The 26230-nt window shown below is 40.9% G+C and overlaps 2 protein-coding genes across 4 annotated transcripts in view; one reads left to right on the plus strand and one right to left on the minus strand.

Annotated features, from left to right (window-relative positions):
* Nucleotides 1-24540, plus strand: part of LOC135710789 (uncharacterized) — a 36842-nt gene extending 12302 nt beyond the window's left edge. Inside the window, exons 9-10 of one of the 3 annotated variants that reach the window (XM_065233467.1) lie at nt 1534-1833; nt 23056-24540. In XM_065233467.1, the coding sequence (XP_065089539.1) occupies nt 1534-1833; nt 23056-24341 (1586 nt within the window). In that variant the 3' untranslated portion in view covers nt 24342-24540. Of the gene's footprint in view, nt 1-1533; nt 1834-9932; nt 10161-23055 lie in introns of all 3 variants that reach the window. The other 2 variants (XM_065233468.1, XM_065233469.1) reach the window with 2 other exon arrangements.
* Nucleotides 11821-14563, minus strand: LOC135710758 (DNA topoisomerase 1-like). Its single transcript, XM_065233424.1, has 3 exons — nt 14510-14563; nt 12223-12476; nt 11821-12154 (listed from the first exon to the last, which is right to left on the minus strand). Exons 1-3 carry the CDS (start codon nt 14561-14563, stop codon nt 11821-11823), a joined length of 642 nt encoding a protein of 213 aa, XP_065089496.1.
* Nucleotides 24541-26230: the final 1690 nt, after the last annotated feature.

Below are 26230 nucleotides of genomic sequence, written 5' to 3' on the forward strand. Positions count from 1 at the left end.
CCAGTGGAACTCTCAGTTGCTGCCGTTGAACTGCTGTAGCACAGCGCTTGCTACAGTATTTGATGCATCGATAAGTAAACTCAACGGTTTCGAGGAATCAGGGTAATGCAAAAGTGCGGAACAGCATTTTCAGCAAATCATCCGTAACATTCAGGCCCGCAGCAAGTTCCTGCAAGTCCAAAAGTCGCTCCAATTTTCCTTTCGCTGACACTTGGAATCGGGAAATCAAACGCTGCTTGATGGTTTTGTATTTGTTTTCCTCCGGCGGGGTCGTGACCAAGTCCGCTACATGGCATATGACAGACTGGTCAATTTTTGCGACGATATGATAGAACTTGGTGTGATCCCGTACCACATTAGCCAGAGCATACTGTGCTTCGGCCTGCGCGAACCACATCACGGGATCATTCTTCCAGAAATCTGGAAGTTTGACTGCAACTCCAGCGGTAACAGCAGCGTTTACCTTCGTCATTTTCGAATCTGCGACGATAGCGATCGGTTTTCGTTGTTTTCCGCGTCGTGATATCACGGCGGGGTCACCAATGTGGGAAGGAGAATTCCGCGATAGAATAAATCGAAAACGGGTGTGACTTCACAACGTGTTTATTTCTCCCTTGTCCCAAACTTACTAACTAAAATCAACATGGTCGCTTTTGATGCAGGGGGTGTATCCAGGTGCGCGCTGTTGTCCAGTGTTGGCAGTGCACACCACAAAACCTTTGGTGGCCTTTTTTCTCCGGGTTTTGTATGAAGTGGCCCCACTTTGCGTTGATTTGACTCATTAGTATCTCTCACCGTCCATTCGCCAACTGAGTGTTTGTTTCGTCGGCGTCAACACTTAACTCTGTGACTTAACTTTATCCAGTAGTCCTTGGCTTTCTTTTAAACCGATTTGTTAATCTACCCTAGTTCCATCGTTGCTGTGCACTCCGTTGATTTCGTTTCCCAGATACACTTCGTCTCTCTAATAGCGAATTCGTTTATTATCGGGGTTAACACCAGTTCCAACCCAGTGCGAAACCGAACTTTTTGTCAGTGTGAACCTCAACCTGAGCTAGGTTTTAAAAACAAACGAGCAAACTGACGTTTGTCAGAAAACAAGCAGACCCAATCTTGATACCCGATCCAGGTTGGAACTGAATAATAAACGAATTCGCTATAAATTCCGCACATGTCGTTCAAGTCTCAACTTTGAAAACTCTCAGTTTTCAACTGCAAATTAATGATTGCCCTATGATGCTTTTGTATGGTCGAAAGAGACAAATTGAATTGAGAAATTAGCAGTTTGTAGTCAGTTATGGCTGCTCGGTGGTGGGTTCCATTCCCGACCCGGTTTTAAAAGTCGTTCTTCTGATGGGAAATTTTCGGGACTTCCCTATGGACTAGCTATGGAAGTGCTTCTTAAAACACTAGACTCGAGTCAGAGCGTCGAAGGCAGGAGGTAAAAGAAGAAATCTGTTTCCATCCGTTGCAAACCCGCCAGCATGCCGACGTACTGCTATCCAGAGCAACGAAATCTTTTGCACATTTTAGAGGACTTCTTAGACTACCAGGGGGTGGACGGTAAACAAGGTAAATCCTGGTTCAATGAAGAGTGCAACCGGTTGAGTAAGGAGGCGAACCAAGCCAGACGCCTTCTGGAAATGGTGAACACGCCGGAGAATAGAGAACGCTACAAGCAAGCAATGGCGGCCAAGACGAGAGTTGTGCGTCGGTTGAAGCGAAATTCCAAAAAAGATGCTGATAATTACAACAAATATGGTGGCATCGAAGAACACGTTTTCCTTCTCCAGCAAGCACTGGATGAGGCGCGTGATAAGTCCACCGAGAAAGGTAAGTTTTGGGATTGGAGAATGTCTACAGTGTATAGACTTTTAATTTGAAACGGATACATGATCATGGAGTGCAAGATTCGACGGAGAAAAAAAAACAGAAAAGTCAGGTCACAAACAGATAATACGGGCGAGTTAGGAACTATAACTGTTGGCTAACATGTTCTAGCTCAACGCACGTTCGATAAATCATTGACTCGAATAAGCTATTTAGCTATTTTAAAAATAGGCTTTTGAAATTCGTTGAAAACTGTTGATGAATTTCAAAACGTGCTTAAATATGTTCAGCAATCTATTTCCATCGGTTGCAAATTCACACTATCGCCACCCAGAGCAACGCAATCTGTTCCGCATATTAGAGCACTTTCAGTAAAGAGAGGATTAGAGCACCCAAAAATATAATACCTGTTTTATTGAGGAGTGCAACGAGTTGATTGAAGCGGTAGTTTGTGCCAGACACCGTATAGCAAACCCCACTCGAATCAATATATTGACGCGAAGGGATAGGGTAGAGCGCTACTTCGTCGTAATCGCCCATTTCCGTTCTATCGATCAGAAAAGATCAATAATATCACCGTGCACAAATCAATAATAGGTTTGTTCCGATGCGTTAGTTTCCATAGCTACAACATAAATCCTATTAGAGCGCATTTTATGAATATTTTCGATCATTGTTCTCAAAATAAAAGCAGCGAATCCCCTTTTTCTACGTTTATCCGTAGGACGGAAAAAATCTAATGGCGTTTCAATGCGTTTGGACGGAAGTGAAACTCGTAGAACGAATTTAGAATCAAGAAGCAGTATTAGGTTTTAAACAATATCTTATAAATTTGTGGCTCTTTATCAAATCCAACGGTACCGTATGGAAAAGTGAATAAATTTAGAAGTTATCTTTGACAGAAATATTCCATTTTTTGTTCAAACCCGTTCAAAAAAGAGACGTAAAGCGCGGGTTGTGCTTAGTAGGACGGAAATGAGATCAAAAACCCTATTATTGATAATAATATTGATGGTGTGAATACCGATGTATTGACAATACGATTATTGTCAATAGAAGCAATCGTGTTGGAGGTCCACTTATGAAATGGGCAGACATGCCGGAGAATAGAGAACGCTTCAGGCAAGCAAGAGCACTTAAGTCGAGAACCATCCGCCGGTTGAAGCAAATTACCCCAGAAGATTTTGACAATGTCAACGAATATGATACAGTATCCCCCCGCCAATCCGACAAATTTGTGGCCGGATTAGCGGAGTCCATACAAATCAATGTTACCAACCTAGCAACAACAATCAATACGAAACTAACGATGTTAAATTGGCTCACTACTTGACTAGCCTATTGGTCCCAAGCAAACGATTAACGTATCCCATTCTAGTCGAAATTCTAGTACTACGCAATGTTTGTTTTGATTTGCTATGAAAGTTTGACAGATAAAATGAGGGGTTATTGGTTTTTCCTATGTTTCGAGGGGTGAATCGATTAGCTTGGGACCGAAGAGAGTACCAGAGCTGAGCCAAAAAGTTGACCACGTTATTTCGGGACCTTCTGGTCTTAGAGTTACCTCTATGCTAGCAATGTAAACAAAGCTCCACCGTAATGTCGGATTATCGAATCGTCAGATTAACGAGAGCCAGATTAGCGGGGGGATACTGTATCATCGAGAAAAGCGTGCACCTTTTCCAGACGCTACCGTATGAGGTGCATGGGAAAATGGTCTCACCGGCGGGGTAATGGAAATAAAGATGGGTTAAGAACTGTCTCACTTACCCAATATGAATCACGCGTGAATTAAAGAGCCTGAATTTATAAAGAGATGACATCTTATCCATTTGACAGGTCTTCTGCTCGATTGGAATGACTTTTCCTATGACTTTGACAGACAATCGATTGTTCCAATTTTGACATGTCGCCTCTTTATAAATTTAGGCTCTTTAGTGTGAATGTTTTTCGATCACAAATCAAGCTGAACAATGCATTAAGTCCTAAGTAACATTGGTCGATTCTCTTCATCGACTATCTTTTTCGTTAATAAGGGGCGATCCATCCCCCTGCCCCCCCCCCCCTTCCAACTTAGAGCGTGACATAACATGTGCATCACCTCTAACTTGGGTAAAGAACCGTTTCTTGTCGTGTTTGTCGTATTAGAAGCTAGATAATAGCTTCTTTCATCGATCTGGCTGCTAAAAATAGCTGGGAATGCCTTAACATGCCCGGTAAGATGCAAACAGAAAGTCGACTAAGAGAATCTGTCAATGTTACTTAGGACCTAATGCATTGTTCAGCTTGAAATTTGCGTTTTTAATGTTGAAAGTTCTGAGTTGAGGGTGGGGCAATACACGGTAACCGCAAAATACCCAATAATGACTACAAAGTAAGCATTTTCGAGGGAGACTGGGACTACCCATTATATGAGTAAAAATATTACCCATTTATGAGTATTTGTTACTCAAAAACGAATACTAACTACTTATTTTTGTAGTTGTAGTTGTAATTCATAAATGGGTAAAATTTTACTCATTTTATGGGTAGTCCCAGTTTCCCTCGAAAATGCTTACTTTGTAGTCATTATTGGGTATTTTGCGGTTACCGTGTAGGTGAAAGTGTGTTTTGATATTTCCTAAACAACCGTTGACGTTTAAATTGCTGTTATGAGTTACGTAAAACAAGAGTAAGGCGGTGCCGGTGGTGTAGTGGTAAGCGTGATTACCTCTCACCCCAGCAGGCCTGGGTTCAATCCCAGTCGGCGCCGCCGGGATGTTCTGAGGCATAACATCTCTGATCACGCCTTCCTTCGGAAGGGAAGTAAAGCCGTTGGTTCCCGGTTCATGAGTTGATGGGTCGATAGGTAGGGTCCAGGTGTGGCAGCTGCCTTCCTGGCGTCGGTAGCATTGGTGCTCAGCACGGAAAACAAGATCGACGGAAAACAAACCAAAGGAAAAAAAAAAGAGTTAGTGGGAACCTTGTAAAAGTTTGGAGATGCTTAACATCAATATCAGACTTCAAGTGAACATTTTATACGATCGATGAGGAGCTGAAGTATAGTAAGTAATGTTGAGGAAGGTACTAATCGTATCGAGCATTCCTTTCAACAAATTCAACCGTTGGTGAGGAAAATTTCCCCACGCCGATCACTGGCAAAAGGAATGATCGCCGCTACGCTCATGTTCCTCCTATGTGCGAAACAGAAGTTGACAATGACGAAAGCACAGACAGTGGTAGAGGAATCAGTAGCTGTCAAAACCATTGACTAGATGCTTACGTCAGATGGCGGCTTGAGTGTGTGCATGAGCGAATCGGCAATTATTCCTTTTGCCAGTGGTGACCAGGGGAAATATCCCTCACCGCCCCTCGCAAACGGATGAATATGGTGGAATGCTCGATCCGATTAGTACCTTCCTCAACATTGTCCTTCGCTTGCTTTCTAGATACAATTATCACACTGCCGTACTGTAGGGTATTTATCACCTTTTCTGAACTCAATATAACATCACTATTTTAAAAAGTTTTTTGTAAAATCATTTTCTCAGTGATGAATGCATATTTTCAAATGATGTGATCCTTGAGGTACTCGTTGAATACGTCTACCAGGCAGGCCTTCTTGATGGTGATAACCCCGGAATCCTCCTTCTTGGAGCACATGATGTACACGATTGGGACGCTGATATCCACCATCCAGCTTTTGTTCTTGACGAAGGCTCGCCACGATTCACAGAATGCACCCGGGAAGTGGTCCTTGGAGAAGACGCTCAACGGTTGGATCCCTTGATCGCCTCCAGCAGCTTTTGAAAATTGACCTTGTCTTTTTCGTTCTTATCCCGAACCAACAGCTTCACCGACGGAGTGCCCTCACCGTTCTTCTCGATCTGCTCAAGAAGTCGATCTTCTTCTTGCTGGTCAGGAAAAAGATGGACTTCGCCGACCGCCGTCAGAATGCAATCCACCTTCTGCAGCGAATCATGATGGGAAAACTCTGGTTTCTTCCAGTTGTCGTAAAGGTGTTTTATTCGTCGGTAGAAGGAATTTTTATCGAGCACGATATTCGACATTTTCGGGGACGTTCAATTATCGCATCCAACGGTTTTCGATGCGGGGACATTGTCAACCTTGTGATTGCAAACCAAAACATTCAAGCTGTCAGAAATACTGGGTTGCCAAATATACCATTATATTCGTATTTTACAAAAAAAAAATCGCAGCTTGCTCTATGACCGGCACAATCGGCACACCCAGCGGCACACTGAGAAAATGTTGACCCAATATTGGTGTGTGGAGTGATCTACCCCTTGGGTAATACGCGCATCCTAAGGATCACTTTTCAATGCATCATTTCCACAGTCATATGCATTTATCACAGAGGAAATGATTACCAAAAAAAAACTTTTCAAAATAGCGAATTTATGTTTCGCTGACGGTAAGTGTTATCCTTTTTGCTAGATATTATGTAGGTTGCATACATTACTGCGTTATCCATACGCCGTTTTGATTCAATTGAATCTCATAATGTAAAGGTGTTTTTTTATGTTCACTAAATACTTAGGATTTATACTACTAAGAACATAAATAACTGAAAATGAACATTGTTTTATTTATTTTTATAAACTACAAACGATACTCCTCTAGCGCTCAGTTGGTGAAGGCTGGGTTCGATTTCCGTCCGGTCTATTCATTTTTCGGGTTGGAAATGTTTTCGACTTCCTTGGGCGTACAGGCATAGAAAGCTCTCAATTAAAATGTAGAAGTGCTTCAAAGAACACTAAGTTGAGAGCATGCAAAAAGCTAATATACAGGGTGGACAGCGAACCGGGATATAACCGGGAATTTGATGGCAGAACCGGGAAAAATCAATAAACCGTAACATACCTATTCCAACAAAAATTTAAAGTTGAATAACAGCTTGAGCTTAATCAAGCAAACATATGTTTCTTCAGCTCAAAAATTGTTTATGCAGCTATTAATCATCTTAAACCATTGAAATTATGTGACCTTTCGGAAAACTCTCCTCAGAAATTCTTTGGAATTCTCCTCAGAATACCTTGGAACTTTGGACTTTTCGTGAAACTTTCTTATAATTCAATTTCAATTTTTCAGCATTTTTCTTTATTTACATCAGAACATGATGCTTTCGGCATTTTTCTCGAATCTTGCTTAAAGTTGTCTTGTGAATCTTCCTCAGTATTCCTTTGAAATTATTATCAGAAAACCCTTGAAATTCTGTTTATATTTCTTTTTAAATTCTCCTTAAAATTCACCTGCTATTCTCCCCACATACAATTCTCTTCAGAATCACATGGGAATTCTTCTTGAAGTTCTCCCCCACAACTCCCTTGTAATTCTTCTAAGAGGTCGCCAGGACTTAAGTCTAGAATTATTTTAGGGTTCTTGTCTGAGCTCCGTTGAATTTTTCTTCGAGTTCTTCTCAGAATTTTGATTTTTCAAAATTCTATAAAAAAAAATCTTCTGATTAGAACCCTGAACATTTTTCCAAGACCACACAATTTTCAAGCGCCTGTTTATTTCTAAATCTGGAATCTTGAAATATTTTCTAAATCAGGGATCTAGAAAAGTTTAAAAAATCCAACATTTTGATAATTTTTCTTAGTTTCATATTGTTGGGAAAAAAATCTATTCTTATATAGATTTTTATAAGTCCTTCTCTGAAAAATTGTATATTCTAAAACTCTAAACACATGTCAAAGCTTCAGAATCATAGAAATTTAAATTGTTTTTAAGATTTAATTTGTTTATAAGATTTATATTAGCACAGATCACCATACATTTATACAAATTCTTGCGCCGTATCAAGTTCAAGATTTTTAAAACAATCTCTTAATATAATCATTCTGATAAAATGTCTATAAGTGGTTTTTAAAAAACCGCGGAACTCTAGGATCAGTTTCATGAATTGACCAGTTTTAGGGATGTTCCGGATCTTCCACAGGATCAGGCTTCCGGAAATTGACTCTTCCCAAAAGGTGGCCAACTATCTGCTTAACAACTTCTTCAAAGATATCAGGATGTAATCTCTTCAAATTGCCGTACAATCAGTGTTTGGTCCCAATTAACTTAAAACCCCTTATGGTAGGTGTATTCGTTAATGCCGGATCGATCGTATTTTAAGAACGAATCCGCACAATCCGTAAAAACTGGCAAAAGCCTACACTCAAAAAATAAATCAAATTTCCGATGGAAAATATCCATTAGAATTTCACATAACTTTCATGTGATCTCATAATTGGGAATCGCACCACGAAATCACATGAACCTTATGTGTCCAATGAAGTGCATGTGATGTAAAAATCATTAATTTTGATATTGGAAAAATATCATCTGCGTTCCCAATGGAAACTATATGAAAACTTTTTTCAGTGTAGAACTTCGATGACAAATCGGAGAAAACATACCTCCTTTTCCCGTAAATAAACTCTGAACCTTGGAAACTTGTCAAAAATATTGGTCTAAGCTAGATTTTCAGAAGTCTTCAAAGAATTATCAAGAGATTTTAATGAACATTCGAAAGGAAATTCGAAGAGAATTTTAAAAGAATTCTAGTGATGACACCAAGCTATTTCAGAGAAAAATATCGAAGCAGACACTACGAAAGTCTTGTGTAAATTTAGGTGCTCTGAGGATCGATGTCTTCACCTCCGCTTAAATCTTAAACCAGGTTTACCCATATAGTTAAAACTGGCTCAAGGCTTACGTCGGTGGCGTCGCGTAACCTCACTTTTTACCTGTGGAACCATATTTTGCGAGTACAAGCTCAAAGAAATTCTAAGAAGAGTATCAAGAGATGGATTTTTGATTTGAGAATTCTGAGGACATATCAAGGAGAATACGAATTCCGTATGCGCGGAGCAATAGGTCTAAATTAATATAATCACAACTTTTTTTTTTCTCAGAAGTCTAATCGATTTGCAGTCTTCGAAAAAAAAATGTTCCTCATAATATTTCCAATCTATTTTCGAGATTTGGTAAATGTTGAGCAATTTTGGATTTTCAGGCATGCAAATGAATTTTTGTTTGCTATTGAAAATTTAGTCGATTGCTAAATTTATGTATGGGTTCAAATTAGGGAAACTTAGGCCGACATTACATACATTTCCCCTATCGAGCTATTTGAGTGTGTTGGCACTGATGAGGTCTGCAAGTGGCAGACGAAATACACGTATCTGACAAAAAATACTCAATTATAACCGAATTAAAAGGAAATATATCAACACCTTCAAAAGCTCTTCATAAAGGGATTCCGTTGAGAGGTTCGACCAAATAAAAAAATCACTTTAAAGAAGTTTCTCGAATAGTTGGTCGGGGTTAACTACCTATATCGTGAGCAAATAACATTCTTCAGATGAATTGTTTATTGAGCTCTTCGCCTGAATCAACTTTAAGTTGTTGCAGATGCCAGATCATGCGCCGAGAGGAATCCAATCAAAAACAAGCGATTTATTTCTAGACCAACAATTGAAATAGGCGGAACAACCAAACGTAAACAATGGCTTTAAACGCAAATTGCTCGAGAATCATAATACACCAAAGCAAACTAACAATGTCATTCGATAAAGGAAGTTTGCTCTAACACTGTCCAACTGGAAGAGCCAGTCACAAATGGATAAGACAGGCGGGAAACGAACTGGAATAATTGGTTGTCCCAATTTGCCTGGCTGATGAACAAATTCAGTGACTCGGATGAGCTTTTTAAGCTATTCAAAACGTAGGGCCTGCAGAAGTTCGTTGAAAGTACAAGAGCAGATAATGACACCAACGTGTACCATCTACGGTGGAGTGCAGATGGAAGCCGGAACGTGGAGTAGGCGAATGAACCGCGAATTGCACCAGCTGCTGGGAGAACCACCCACGGCGTAAGAATGTCCAACTGCAGCCCGGTGAAAATGTTTCTCGACTGGAACGAGACGAAGAGCAAAGGACACATAGGCCTAAGTCTGACTGTAGACCGGGCAGATGAATTTCCCCGACATTTCTAAATAAATTAACCGAGATTGATACTTAAGTAAACCCATCCGCAGAAATCTATTTCCATTGATTGCAACATGCCCGTTTAGCGCTACCGCTAATGCAACGAAATATTTTCTAATTTCTAGCAAAGTTCAACCGGGTTATGACGATCAACCAGATAAAGAAGGGTTTTTTCAATAATGAGTGCAGGTCGATTTGTAAAAAGCGGGGAACTAAATGTGCTACTAAACAAGAAAAGCAACAGATGAAACAAGTGACCAGAGACATTAGAAAACAAACTCAAATCGAGGAAGCTATTATGTCTCATTTCAAGATCGTGATGCGTAGGGCGCGTATGCTACGCAGTGGGAAAGGTAAGTTGTATGAATGGTGTTGTTTATAACAGTTGTTTGTTGCTGATGGAAAACCCAAAATTTCATCAACTTTGGTGCACTGAAACTCTCGGCGCGGAACTTGAGTTTAGGGCGAGCTACCAATTTGTTGACTTTGTGTCAACAAGCGATATAAATCGAAAAGCTGAACTAGGGTAAACGCACCTATATTTGCGGTACGTTAGAAGCGTTAGTTTCCTATAGTTGTGTATCGAGCCTCCATACACAAATACAGGAACGTAACACTTCTAGCGTACCGCAACTGTAGGTGCATTTACCCTACTTGGTTGACGATTGATGAAATACAGCAACTTTGTTGCGATCGCTCGTCGCCTACATTTCGAAGTGAGAACATTGAAAATGATGATGTTTGGAAAATTTTCTTCATAATACGGCCGATTTTCGAAAAAGAAATAATTCTTTAGCTAAATTAAGCGGCAGGAATTTGTTGATTGTGTCGTATAAGGAAACATCAATTCTAACCAATTCAGCAGATCCATTCGCTCATTTTACCTCCTGCTTCAAATCAATTCCCGGAAAACGGTTTTGCGGAAACCAAATTTGTTCTTCGTATTTCAAGCTTATTGCATGCTCTCAACTAAGCGTTCTAGATGTACTTCTACAGTTATTAATTGAGAGCTTCCGATGCCTGTACCATTTTTGCAGTAGTATAATTGTGTGGCAAGTACAATCATACTACTCTATGTCCAGGGACGTCGAGAAATTTTCCAACCCGAAAAATTCCTAGACCGGACCGGGATTCGAACCCAGCCGCCTCCAGCACAGGCTTGCTTTGTAGGTGCGCCTTTACCGACTGAGCTAAGGAAGGCCCCAACCAATTCAATATTCAATAAAACACTAATCCTCGTTGGGGCAGTGAAGAAATGGTTGCAAAATGCACTAGGGGAACGGGGGAAATACGCGCTCCCTAAGGAAATGATCGATTTTCACTACATTTTAATCGAAAATATAAATTCTTTTTCTGCACATTCATTACCAAAACTGAGAAAATGATTTTACACCAAATCTTCTTAAAATAGCGTTTTTATTTTTCGCTAGGTAGGGCAGAGAACTAATTCAGCCTAATCGCCCATTTTGGGCCTATCGTGCAGAAAATACAAAATAATTCCATGATTTCTGAGTTAACAAGTCAATTATGAGTTTGGTACGATACTTTGGTTAATAAGCTACCGAACGAAGTCAATGAGAACGCGTGATATGAAGGTTTGCACCCATAATTCACAAAAACAAAAGAAGCGCTCCGACCGAATTAATTTTTATCTTCATCCGATAGGCCGAAGTGAATTCATTTGCGTTTCAATGGCGTTTCAATGCGTTAGGCTGAGTTTAGAATCCGTAGGCCGAGTTTGGCGTCAAGAAGCAGTATTAGACTTTTGCCAATATCTCAACGATTAGTTTCTCTTTATCAAATCTTACGGTACGTACAGAAGGTAAATAAATTTGGAAGCCATCAGTAATAATAACATTCCGTTTGGTGCTAAACTGCGCTAGATTAAGAAAGACTAAGTGCGGGTTGTGCTTAATTGGCCGAAAATGGGGTAGTTAACCCTATATATGCATCGCCTCACAAGAGCAATTCTCTGTCAAATAAGCAAACGACTTGGCACGAGCCCCTCTGATTTTACTGAAGAATGTTTGTCGCTGCGATCGTGATCCTTCCGATCCTTGTCTTTGTCCTTGCTGCTACTGCTGCTGGCTTATCTTTCTCGCGATCCCTGTCCTTATCGCGGGACGGCGAAGAGCTGCTCTTGTGCTTATCGCGATCCTTATCCTTATCCTTCTCCCGCTCCCTGTCCTTGTTCCTTGACCACTCCTTGTCCTTATCCTTCTCCCACTCCCTGTCCTTGTCGCGATCCTTGTCAATTTTTGAGCTCTTGTGCGAAGTGCTGTGACGGTTGCGATCCTTGTCCTTGCTGCTACTGCTACTGGACTTGTCCTTGTCGCGATCCTTGTCCCTAAAATGAGCAAGAACATAATGTTACATCAATGAACATACCGAGCCACAAACAAAAGGTAAACGTACTTTGACGAGGACGAGCTGATCTTGTGCTTGTCCCGATCGCGATCTTTATCGTTCGATCGTTCCTTGTCCTTGTTGCCATCCGAGCGGCTCCGATCCTTGTCCCGGTGTTTGTCCTTGTTGGAGCTTTTGTGACTCTTGTGGCGATCGTCACTGGTACCACCAGTCGCACCACCACCGCCACCGGAACCCTCGGAATGGCCGTTGCTTACTCCATTCTGCAGGTTAGACCCGTTCACCGATTTGGCGGAATCCACCTGAAAAAGTAAAGATTGTTGGAAACGTTACCAGATTGTTTTGTGGATACATAGGTAGATAAATTGGAAAATGTTGTCATTTGGTTGTAAAACAACTATCTGCTGCATCCCAAGCACGGACATTACACGGACTCGAAGATCTAACATCTGTCACTGTGCCCACACATACGACACAATCGATCGAGATCTGCTATGGCAGATTATGCACGAGTACGGATTTCCGAATAAACTGAAGCGATTGGTCAAGGTGACGATCGATCGAGTGATGTGCGTTGTTCAAGTATCGGGGACACTCTCGAGTCCCTTTGAACCTCGAAGGGGGTTACTGCAAGGTGATGGGCTTCCCGAGCAAAGTTGGTTAACAAAATGAAAGCAAATCGATATTAAAGTGTGAAGTTCCTATCATAATGAAAACTCATTTTGATTTCAAATGTTGCGACATAAGTCTGATATCATATTATGCTTTCATTATGCAGTCAAGACTTTTGAAATGAAAGCAACTTAACTTGAAGTTTTGCTGTTTACGTCTGGTTTAAAATTTAATTGAAATTCATCTGTCGTTGAACTAATGATTATTGTTTATTTGATTTGTTTGACACATTTTAGGTCATTCGTGACTTGCCCGGGGTGAGATTGGAGCCCAAGTATTTCAGATTGAGAAACATTAATGGTAACCATTTACTCCAGGCCCGTATTCAGTTAAACATTATGAATGCAAAATCAGTAATTAATTTTTTTTTTTTTAATTCTTTATTAAAGAGATTTTTAGCCTTAGGCTAGTTCATCTCTAAGTAATTAAATTGATTTCATCGAAAGCAGGATTAGTTTTCCGTTTGCTTCGACAGTGTAAAATTTTGCTCTCATTTTTGTTGTGTTAACCGTTAAGTCAACCAAACTGAAATCAACTGGATTGAATACTTGATAAGTTACATCATAACCAGCGAATCCAAAAACATAAAGCAACCAACGATACAGACAAAACGGTTGCTACGACTACCATGACAAACTCGCTCTGTAACATAGCTCGATCCGAGTGGTAGAAGGATAATGATATATTGCTTGCCTGCTTTGTTGCAATATACACGGATGAGGAAATAGCTTGATCTGAATCGAGAAAAGACATAACACAAAAATTCCCATTACCACACGTGTATCATCTTCGGCTTCACTTCGTGAAGCAGCTTGCCAACAATTTGCTCGTTTCCTTCTACCGCCCCGAGTGAGCTGTGTCGCACGGGCTGCTTGTCATGAAAAAGAACGAAGAAGGTTATATCATTATTGCTTTCCACTTCTGACACAGCGTTATTATTCGGTTCGTTGATCGCTTGTCATTTTGTCATTTAGAGATATTTTTGATACCTTGATCATAACAGCAAATTTTGATTTCAATTTGATCTTCAGCTTTGCTCGGGTTTCGTGTCTGATATTTATGGACTGTTACACTTATGCTAGTTGACTAGCTCAGCCAGGTTAATCAACTAGCACGAATTCCAGTTGTTCCTGAAATCTCATGCTGGTAGATGCTGACGCCCTGTTTACATTATGCTGGCTACTTTTTAGTACAGTGCTAGTGTACCAGTGTGTATGTAAACACCACATATAAGAAGAGCTGGGATAGACACGAGTGGCACGATCTTCAGGATGTCCATCCAACTTCTTGGCTTCGCCGATGACATCGACATCATGGCATGGAACTTTGAAACGATGGCGGAAACGAACATCAGACTGAAGGCAGAACTTAGGCGGATTGGCTTGCCATCAACGCATCGAAGACGAAATACATGAGAGGAAGAGGTTCTAGGGAAGACAATGTTAGCCTTCCACTCCGAGTTTAGATTGACGGTGACGAAATCGAGATGGTCGACGAGTTCGTGTATTTGGTGCACTGGTGACCACCGAAAATGATACCAGCAGAGACATTCATAGAAGCATTATGGCAGGGAATCTAGTCGAATACAATTAGCCACCGCACGAAGTTGACCATCTACAAGACGGCAAAATAACGTGCCTATGGTTACTTGGGTTGCTCTCACATCACATTCACATTTTTCTTCGTTAGCTTGCACTTCTCTAATTTCTTCTTTCATCTTGACACCTCCTTTGTAGTTTTTCTTGCTTCTCCCTTTTCTTCGTCTTATCTGAATCCGTGTTTCCTTCGCTTGCTTCCAAAATTCATCGGTAGCTTTCTTCCGCTGCATCTTCTTCGATTTCCTCCCCAGCATCGTTTTCCATTCATTACAGACTACGTTTCTTCTCTGCATCCCTTGTTTTTTTCTTAATCCGTGTCTTCATTGTGTTCAACCATCATTTCAGCAGCCTTCCTCCGCTCCGTTTTCTTCCTACATCCTGCACTTTCCTTTCCCTTCAGAGTTTCCAATAAACGTTGGTTTCATGCAGAAACTTCAACAACCGCTTCTCAGTATCCTCGTCGTTGCGTAACGCCGTATAAAAGCTTGTAGAATCGATTCCGTACTTCGTCCTGGCCGCTTCAAATTGCGTGCAGTGCAGAATAATTTGACGAATGTCAACAACGGTCCCACAGTATTCACATGTTAGCGGAGATGTTTTCCTGAGCAGAAACTCATGCGTAAGCCAAGTATGACCGATGTGCAAACGCGTTGATCGGCAGAACTGTTCTGATCGATCCATTTCTTCCTTTCCCTTTTGACCTCCTTCAGCTTGACATCTATCAATTGTGCCCAACTTGCTTCCCATTGCTGACGAAAGACTTGGTTTTACAGATCTTCGAACGACTCGAGTGAAGCCAAATTTCTCTGGTAATAATTTGACAGCTCCACTTCTCATCTAAGATAAAGACTGGTACATGTCGCACCGCGTTGTGGAAAATATAGAGAGTTTTCTAGATAACGTTATAGTTAAGCATGATTCACGCAAATTGTGCTCGTAAATTCGAAAGCAACTAAATGAATTTTTAACAGACCATTGCGAGAAGTTAAGTATGGTTTAGATGGCATTACATTTGTTGCCACCTTGCCGCATTTAAAGTTACATGATAGGCGCTTAAATGTGTTTTGGAGTAGCAGCGCTGCTGATGATTTCGGCAGCGTCAAGAACTGAATCTCACTGCAGGGGGTTGCTTGGTTCATGTTTTTGATGGCATCATTCCTTGGTACGGTGACGTTGATTGGTGAACTGTTTCGTGCTTCACTGGCCAGTCGGTCTGCTTCTTCGTTACCGCGGATTCCGGCGTAACCAGCGATCCAACAAAGGTGGATCGACCGTCCACGTAATAAACGCTCGATTTCCTGGATCCATGGATGCTATGATCTTCCACTGTCTATGGTCGTAAGACAGCTTGCCGAATCAGACAGTTCGTTTGATGCTCTCGCTGCGATGACGGCCGACTTGATTGTCGAAAACACACTACACTGTGACGGAAGACCTATTGCTTGCTGAACGCTGTTGCTAACAGCGTTGACAGGTTGCCAGATTTATCTGGCACAGCCAGAGAAATTTAAGCTCTGCCAGACAGATTTTTTGAGAAATCTGGCAGCTTTCTATGTTAATTTGCTGTGCCAGATTTTTGCCAGACTTTTTTCCGGGTTTTGCCAGATTTTTTCAAAATAACTCTGGAATCTCTGGTTGCTAAATACACCTGCTCCAACCAGGGTTCTGCATTTTCGAAACAAAGAAAAGAAAATGAACCCTCCGCAGAATCGCTTCATTTCGAGCAATATCGTTTTCGTGTAAGCCAATGTGTTTCTTGATATCGAGTCACGACGAACATTCCTCCTGTTCAACATGACTTGGCTATCGCTTGTTTCTTTCGTCAAGATCATCAGTTCATTTCATTTGAAGCAAGTTTCAATTGACACAATGAATGATTCGAAAAATGCTTCCTTCGGTTTTTTTTCCACTTTCAAAAATTAGTATCCGGATAGTATTTGCACAATATCGGTTGCCGAGGTCTCAAATACCCTACAATAGGGATGTTTTGGAACAGGGACGACGTAAAGGTACCGAAAATCGATATTCGATGCCATTTTGGAACCCAAGATGGCGGCCATTGGGTTTCAAAATAAGTGACAAATATCATGAGTATTTTCGGAACGGCACCGACGCGTAGATGCCGAAAATCGATGTCCGACGCCATTTTGAAATTCAAGATGGCCGCCATCGGGTTTCACAAAAAGTGTAAAATATCCTACAATAGGGAATAATGGAAGGTAACCTTTTGACGTAGGACTACGTCTGTGATTTCTATATGGGGGTGCACTTTGTGAAAACCGAAAATGGAACATGTAACAAAATTATGAAAGATTTTGAACGTTAATAACTCAGCTGCCCCTGGACCAATTTCAATAATTTTATCACCAATCGATCAGAAATATTTCTAATTTAAGACTTTATCATGTCACTGTTGAAAATTGCACGAATGTGCAACTGGTGCTATGATAATTAAGATTACCACGGATTGCCTTCGAAAAGCGATTTCCCTAACACAGATTTGAAAATTTAATTTCATCCGGTCTCATCAAAAGGTGTTCATTCAATCACAGCGTGGTGAGTGATGGTGTTCTCCAGTACACAACGAAAGGCTGCCTGCAAACAGCAAGCTGCAGCCCACATGAATGAAGAAGAAGCCGCACCGCTATTGATCGGAATCAGTAGCTCTTCGTGAGTCGCTGTAGGCCATCTATTTCAAACGCGTCATAATAAAGAGTATAAACAGAGAGTACCCCGCTCAAGTTCCTATTCCTACACAAAACATAGCATAGCATAGAACAAGCTGCACAAATTCGTAGGTGGTACGAGCTCCAAACTACTGTTAAGAAGAAGGCCCACCTCCATCCGGTACTGTTAGATAGTAATTTGGGATTATTCACACTCTTACATAAAGGTAGAAAGCTGCTGGCTACGTCCTTGCAACTGGTGGGGATGGGGAAGGAATGTTAGTCGGAACGGGAACCGTAGATGCCGAAAATCGTTATTCGACGCCATTTTTGGAATCCAAGATCGCAGCCATACCCTAAGATATGGGTATTTTCGGAACAAGAACGACACGTAAATGCTGAAAATCGATATTCGACGCCATTTATAGGGTATTTGTTACTTCTTCTGAAATCGGAAGCCACTGTCTTGAATGTGAAGATGGCGTCGAACATCGATTTCCGGTCTCTAGAGATCACCCCGATTCCAAAACAACCCACATTGATCGATATTTGACAGTATTTTACACTTTTTCTGAACCAAATCCGTCATCTTGTATTTCAAAATGGCGTTGAATATCGATTTTCATTCTCTAGACGTCATCTCGATTCCAAAAATATCCATATTTATGGGTAATTTGACAGTATTTCATCTCTTTTATTAAACCGGAAGCCGCCATCTTGGATTTCAAAATGGCGTCCCCTATCGATTTCCATTCTCTAGATGACATCCTAAGTCGTGACATCATATGTGCATCACCCCTTATTGATGAGTATTTGTCAGTTTTTCCCACATTGTCTTCAACCGGAAGCCATCATCTTGGTTTTCAAAATGGCGTCGCATATCGATTTTCGATTTTTAGACGTTGCCCCTATTCCAAAAATACCTATACACACAGAGAAATGATTTTTAAATTCAAATGGATATATTTTTGGCTCAGGGCCTAATATATTTTTGGTATTGATTCAAATATATTATTCGGTTAGTTCAAAGAAAAATATTTTTGAATCAACAAACCGGTTGTAGAGTCAATAATCTGTTTGTTGTTTCTAAAAACCATTTTGTTGATTCAAAAATATGTTTCGTTGAAATAGTGATACAATATGTTTGAATCAATAACAAAATACATTAGGCCCTGAAACAAAAATCCATTTTTCTGCGTGTAATGATGGATCGGCGTCAGTATTTCCCACTTTTTCTGAAATCATGAAGCCACCATCTTCGATATCAAATTGGTGCCGGATGTCGATTTTCATTCTCTATACACATATATATTGACAGGTTTCCCACTTTTCTGAAATCGGAAGATCTTGGATTTCAAAATGGCGTCGGATATTGACTTCATCCCTGGGGGGGGAAGTGCTGTCAAATCAGCCTACTGATCATCTTGTATGAAACTGGTTCCAAACGTAAACAAACGCTGTAGGTTTCTTATGGCTTGTTTACGTTTGGAACCAGTTATGCGAGGTAGGCGACGATTGTTCGTATTTGACAGCCACGTCCCCCCCTTGCTTCATCCCTATTAAAAAAATACCTATATTATTGGTATTAGTATTTCCCACTTTTTTATAACCAGCTTGGATTTTAAAATGGCGTCCCCTATCGATTTTCGATCTATAGACGTCACCCCGATTCCAAAATCATCCATATTGATGGGTCGGCGTCAGTATTTTACAAATGGCGTCGGTCATCGATCTCTAGACGTCTCCCCGATTCCAAAAATACCCAAACAAACCATCCGACAATGATAGATTGCAATTTTTAGCTTTTTACACGAAACAGCTGTTGGCAGTGACGTAAATCTCACTGTTCGCAGTATGGAATGTTATGGTAGAGTGACGTCGTCACTTGAGTGCTCAGAAAGCTGCCGGCTTGCCCGAACCTTATATAAACGTCATTGATACGCATGCGCTTAAGGTTCATTTTAGACTATCTGATTTGTTGATCTGATTCGAACTGACTGCTCGAAAATCATGTCGGATCCAATGTTGGGTTGTGTTTACACTTTTTCGATATGACGATTAGACTTGACGTTTGATTTGTCGAACGAGATAGGATTGTTTTTAATTTTCGTTCGACTTGTTGAGGCCGTTTTTAAAATTGTTTCTGGTGTGAAAAGATTTTTCGATAAATATAACGAAAAATGGAGAAAGATAACAAGATTGGAACGGCGTCCAATCTACGAATTTCTCAGAAGTTGTACGATTTTTCCAGAAGCTCTACGAACTTTCAAGAGTTTCTACAAACTTTCCAGTAGTTTTAATATTTTCCCATAAGTTCTACGAATATTTTATAAGTTCTATAAACTTTCCTAAAGATCTTCCAATTATTCTGAAAATAACCATAAAATCGAAGAAATTCCCAAAAACCCCACAAACTTCCCAGTAGTTCTAAAATATGCCAGAAGTAGTTAGAATTTCCAAAAATTGTACGAATTTCACAGAAAATCAATGAATTTTCCCGAAGTTCTACAAATTTCTCAGAAGTTCACCGAACTAATAAAAATTTCTACAATTTCCCCAACAGTTCTAAATTTCTCCAGAAGTTCTATGAATTTCACAAATGATACGAATTTCCCAGAAGTCCTACGATTTTCTCAAAAGTTCTATCAGAAGATCTACGAATTTTCGAAAATCACCACAAACTTCCCAGTAGCACTAAAAAAAATTCCAGAAGTTCTATGAATTTCCAAAAGTTCTACGAATGTCCCTTAAGTTTTATGAACTTTCTTGAAGTTCAACGGATTTCTCAGAAGTTTGACGATTTTGTATTCAGAAGCTCAACGAACATTCAAGATTTTTTACAAACATTATAGCTGTCTAAAATTTTCTCAGAAGTTATAAGATTTTCCCAGAAGTTCTCCGAATTTCTCAGCAAATTCTACGAACTTTTCTAAACATCTACCAACTTTTTGTAAAATTGTACGAATTTTCCAGAAGCTCTACGAACTTCCAAGATTTTTTACGAACCTGCTAGCAGTACTAAAATATAAGTTCTACAAATTTCGGAGAATTTCTACGAATTTTTTCAGAGATTTTTCGAATTTTGCAGAAGTTCTACGATTTTTCCAGAAGCTCTACGAATTTCTACAAATACCCCGTAAATGTGAATAAAGGTCTATTGCCTCTATGATGTTAGTGAGCTGAATTCCGTTGAGAAAAAGGTTTCAAATAGTAACTTAAAGATCAACCCTGCCGGCTTCCATGCGAAGGTTGTCTCTGATAAAAAGGTCTTTGGGAAGACATGTTCAAGAAGAAATCATAGAAAGTGTGAACTGTTTACAGTCTTATGTCAATAACGATTTGGTGATTGGAGGTTCACTCCTCCCTAATCGTGGAGTAAGAAAAGCACGTGAGTTCCATGAAATACAAATCAACCACATCTACACTAACCAAAGAAAACGAAGGCCTTCATTATGGGTTGAGTGATTCACCATACAAATGGAGTTCATTTAATCGAGTATGACTCGTTGTCACTTCACTTCATTATTAACGTGAAGTGACACGGGGGTAATAAGCGCCATAGAGTCAAGAATCTAAAAATCCAAATCGTTTGACAGATTACCTTCTCGACTTGTGCGAACAGTGTAAACACGGTCAGATAAAGGAATTCGACATGATTTGTCGAAAGTGAAATCGAGCAGATTTTTCATTATGGCAGCATAAAAAGTCAAACATACAAATCAGATAGTCTAAACGGACCTTTAAATGAACCGAGTGAACAATCAAGCAAAGTCAGAAAAACTACGCGAATTTCGATCGAACAGCTTCGCTTCAATGCGAAAAAAATAAGTTCATTTGACAATGATAGACGAAATGAACACGAGTCAAGTTAAATCCAATCCTCTGCCATGAAGGAGGGTTGTTGAAGCCACCACCATTGGTGGTGTCAGCACTGTAGTTTTTATGCTATGTTTATATGTGCATTAACGACACGTATGCGTTAAAAAATCTTATGTGAATAATCATTCATGAAACTTGAATGTTTCTTGATTAGCTTGGCTTATTAAAAAAATAATATAATTAATATATAATTCCTGCATGTAAGTGCTTATTAAACATTTATCACGATTATTTTGCCGCGCAACAAATCAAACATCTATGTGGCCGGAACATAATTTCTCAATGTTTGCATCAGCTGTCTTAGATTGGCAGATAATCGAGCCCAAGAACCAACAATTTTGGCTTCAAGCAAACTGTTGGTGGATGACGTTTCTGCCACCGGAGTGGTTAAATCAAACAGCATGAAAATTGATCGAAAGTGGTTCTGTTGATGTTGAACGGGATCTGCTCGAAGAGAAGACAGAATGACTTTCAATTGAAAGTGATTGTTGACAGCTTCGTCGTCGCTTGACGATTTTCAATTGAAAGTGACTTTGTTGGGCCCTGGCTCCAACTATGTTCTCGCTTTTAGAGTCATCCGTATAAATGGCCAAAGCATGGTTAAACCGCTTTGCCAGCAACTCCTACACGATGGAACGCACTGTATTCGGGGGATCCCAAGCTTTCACCGGCCGTTTCACATCCCAACCAATATGCGGTTTTGGTTCATACCACACTCGGCGACGTACAACGATGTTTGGAAGCTCTACATCAACCGCCGCCAGGCGGTGTGACGCTCGTTCCACAACTAGAAGATCGATATTCCTGGAATCCTTCTCCATCAAACGAATTGCAACACGAATTATAGCTTGCAAAACCATTAGATCGAACGGCAATGTGTCTGCTTCAACCATGCTCGCTGGAATATCCGGTTGTAGTTGGGTGCAAGAGTCTGCACCACCGAATCCTTTGCTCTACTGACTAGCCCGATACCGTAGATGAGTTCACGGAAAAAGTCAATGTTTACGTTGGCTCCTATGAAAGAAAAAGCAGATATTTGGTTGCATGCAAAGTGCATGCATTGGGGTTGACGGTGGCCCTGTAACTCTTTACTCCTATTGTGAACTCCCATAAAAATCTGTCAATCTGTGCATGAATTGTAGCGGACTTTGTCATATCTTTACACTCCACCATGGTACCAGCCAGACACCGTCTAATCACGCGAAGATTGACAGTATCTTATGGGATTTTTCCCTGGAGTGAAATGGTAAGGAGAATATCCCACATGTTTCACGCACAGGCTGACGCTCGCTTGTGGGATTTTACCATGGGAGTAAAGAGTTACAGAGTAGCGAATTGTCAATTGTCAACGTAAGGCAACCATTCTTTTATCGACTAGCTCTAGAGCACAGTAGCAAATATATTATATTAACAATATGATCCACCATCCACCAGTGGAAAATATCCATGTGAATTTCACATAACTTTCAGGTGATCCCATAATTGGAAATTGCACCACTAAATCACATGAACGTTATGTGTCCAATGAAATCTATGTGATTTCTCATATAGAATTTCTAAAGCTATGTGATATTCAGGTAAAAATCATTGTTTTTGGAAAAATACTATGTGCGTTCCTAATAGAAACTAAGTGAAAACTTTTTTCAGTGTATATAATGAGAGAGAGAAGGATTAGTAATTTCCATTTAATTCCACTACCTTATTTGCTTATCCTTGACAGATACGCGTATTTCGTCTACAATATGCAGACTTCTTCAGTGTCTTGTACTAATACTCAAATAAGGTAGTGGAATTAAATGGAAATTACTAATCCTTCTCTCTCTCTCATTGTTTTTTTAGTTTTAAGTCAGTTAACTTAAATGGTTAAGAAGGACGAGCTTGAATAAATTGTGAATTTGTCACGTTTTTCGTCAGTCCCTAAATTCAGGATGTGTATTGTGAATCGTGTAGAATTATCTTCTTCCGTACCTACAAAATAGCACATATCAGCGATCGATGAGATTAACATAAACCATCTATGTACCTCAAAAGATTATTAATAAAAAAAAACATTTTATCATTTTCAGAGCCCTACGCTGCCCCCGCCAAGAAACCATCGGAATCGATTGTGATTGATGACGAGGACGACGTGGTCGAAGTTTCGAATAATTCTCCCAGCAAGAACATCCAACCGAACCAGAACAAGAAGCAGCCGAATGAGAAAAACCAACAGAATCAAAAGAAGCCACAGAACAGGCAGCAGCAATACCAACAACAACAGCAACAACAACAACAACGGAAAGGACCACCCCAACAACGGCAGCAGCAGAGGCAACCACAGCAGCAGCAGCAACAGCAGAGACCCGGCAGAGATCGCAATCGTAATCCATTTGCCAATAACAGTTCACCGCAGCGCCACCATCCATACCAGCAACAACTAGATCAGCGTCGTTCGATGAACCCATGGGGAGAGCAGGATAATCAAGGGCCCATTTGGAACGACCAACAACAACAACAACAACAACAGTTCCAGCGGCAGCACGATCAGTTCATGCCAGATGATCGCTTCATTCGCAACAACGACGGTCCCTTCGATAGTTTCGATCAGGGGGGTCGCAACATGAACCAATTCGACCAGAGGATGTCACAGCAGTTTGGAGACTTTCTGATCAACCAGCAAAACGACAACGGGTTCAATTATGGTCCGATGGACAGTGACGATCCTCCGTTGGATCGCCGCTGGGGACATCAGCAACAGCAACAGCAGCATTTCAATCAATTTAGTCCTCCGCGGCAGCGGTCTCCATTCGGTCGTGGATTCGACGACCGCGACGACGATAATCTCAATTTCGGTCGAGATTCGCCCGGAGTTCCACCGAACATCCCGGAGGATGAAATCGATGAGTACATTATGCGCAAACAGGAAGCCATCAAGCGTCGTCTCGAGCAGTTGGACAAGCAACTGATCACCTCGGTTGAAAGCTCCCGTCATCGCGACTTTGAACATGATCAACGCCGACGGAAAGGAACCGTCTACAGCGACAACGGTGACGTCCATTACGTCCCGAATCCTGCTGCTGTTGCCAGAAACCGTGCGCGTCGCGGTGTTGGCTTCGGCGGCGGCAGAGGCCGTGGCAGAGAAGGTGGCATTGGCGAAGCCAGAAGGGCTCCAAGGCAAAGTCAGGAACGCAACAACTCCCGGGACAGAAACCGTCGTGAGCGAGAGGACATTCGGATGTACCGACAAAGAGATCCGTTTGCCGGTGTGGACATCGTGCCAATCATTCGCATCTCGGAGGATCGATCCCCATCGCCAAAGAGGAATCGGGAAAATGCGTTCGATCCAGCTCAGTTCGATGCTGCATGGAGTTAAGCTAGATTTAAGAGCACAGCAGACAATTTCTCTTCACAGATTTGGAATGCATGTCATCTGACATAAGGGTACTCGAGAGCGGTGAGTATCTACTTACTTACAAATTTTACTGAACTATGGAAATTGGTATTGACTCTGTAATGCTACATTCGATATGTATTAATTAACTGAATGGTAAATATTCATGATTCTAGTAAATAATAGCGGCTGTGTTTTCTTCAGTGAGAAATTCCTTGCTTTTACAGGTATGCGTGCGATTTTGTGACCAGTGAACCGGGAAAAGGCCTTGTCCACACTTCGTGCTCTCTTCGGAAATAACAAGATTCTGAAACTTGAAGGACTATTATCTTCTTTTGCTGCAAATTCCAACGGATAGCACCATGTTAATTTTTGGAAGAACTCTACGAGAGTTTTGACTAGAACTCCAAGTCATTTCAATACAGTGCTGGAAAAGGGCCTAACAGCTTTTGAAAACAATGCCTTCTCTAGACGATGTCTAGAAAGTTAGGATTCGCCCACCTAAATCAATATCTCCATCGGGTAGGGGAAAATTGCACAATTGTAGGTAGGGCCTGTTGCTGTTGGTGAGGCTCCACTGGGTTATTTGGGTGAGATCATTCCTTTTTCTTTATTTATACAGTAACCTCTCCATATCGTTCGGACATCAATTCAGTTTATCGTATACCAAAACGAACCCTGCTGCAAACCCTACCCTCTTACCTAACATCCCAGTGATTCCTCGTGGAAGTGCAGAGTATTTCTCGACAGCCATCAAAGCGAGTGTCACGTGAACACATTCTTAACCATTCCTTTCTTAACCTGCGTTCGGGCGCGGCCGGCGCTGGTATTGCCTAGTTTGAGATCACCAGTTTTTACACGTTGAGGATTATTGCTAGTCCAGAGCATCGTCTATTGATTCTCTGTGTAATTACAGCTGATCTGGCAATAACGAGTAGCAACCGTGGGCGGTTAATCATGCTCATGCTAATGGAGTTCAAATTTAGAAAATTATGTCTTAGTCTGCTTCTTGTTCTTGGCATTTCAAGCCTATTGCTGGCTCTCAAATTAGTGTTCTTATAGCACTTCCAGAGTTCTTAATGGAGAGCTTTCGATGCCTGTACCATTTTTGCATTATAGACTGTTTTATAAATTATGGGCACACTTTCAACACGCCATGATTTTCCCCTGGACATTGGCATAACCTTGAGAATTGCTTAACTGCTACCAGGTCCCAGGGCTTGTCTGTATCTTTACATTTTGAAATATGCACACTAGTGATGCCAGTTGTGATGTAGCGGACCAACAGTTTGTTGGAATTTAACTACAACCAAAATAAAATAATTGTGTAGTTAAGAATTATGATTTGAACAATGAATTGTTTTTTTCTAAATAGTCTAATGGCTGCAAAAAAAAAGTTGATTATTCATTTGGTTCAAAACTTTTGGAATGCGACGTCACATAGGTACTACCTTTGAATTTGGCTTGATCGAGTTGCGTTTTTCTTTTCTTTAGACCAAGACGATGAAGTCAAAGCGGCACCGGTGGTGTAGTGGTAAGCGTGATTGACTCTCACCCCAGCAGGCCTGGGTTCAATCCCAGTCGGCGCCGCCGGGATTGTTCTGAGGCATAATAATATCTCTGATCACGCCGGTTCATGAGTTTGATGAGTCGATAGGTAGAGTCCAGGTGTGGGAACTGCCTTCCTGGTGTCGGTAGCATTGGTGCTCAGCACGGAAAACAAGATCGACGGAAAACAAATCAAGGAAAAAAAAACGATGGAATTTTGAAGAAGACAACGATTATAAATCACAGGGAAGAAAAAAGTTGGTCACCGTATTACACCTGGAAAACTAGTGTGAAACAGGATATCAAGAGATTTATTGAATTGA

This window comes from Ochlerotatus camptorhynchus, unplaced genomic scaffold (assembly GCF_037179485.1).
Source record: "Ochlerotatus camptorhynchus isolate MF236.1 unplaced genomic scaffold, CSIRO-AGI_Acam_v1.1 ptg000402l, whole genome shotgun sequence".
NCBI lineage: Eukaryota > Metazoa > Arthropoda > Insecta > Diptera > Culicidae > Ochlerotatus > Ochlerotatus camptorhynchus.

Bases quoted from the DNA above. Each gene is read 5' to 3' on its own strand.
- LOC135710758 (XM_065233424.1), bottom strand. From the start codon at position 14,563: ATGAAAGAAGAAATTAGAGAAGTGCAAGCTAACGAAGAAAAATGTGAA. The intron at 12,477-14,509 runs GTGAGAGCAACC...TTACTTTTTCAG, and splicing joins AAGAAAAATGTGAATGTGAT to GTGGATTCCGCCAAATCGGT. The intron at 12,155-12,222 runs GTACGTTTACCT...TGCTCATTTTAG, and splicing joins ATCAGCTCGTCCTCGTCAAA to GGACAAGGATCGCGACAAGG.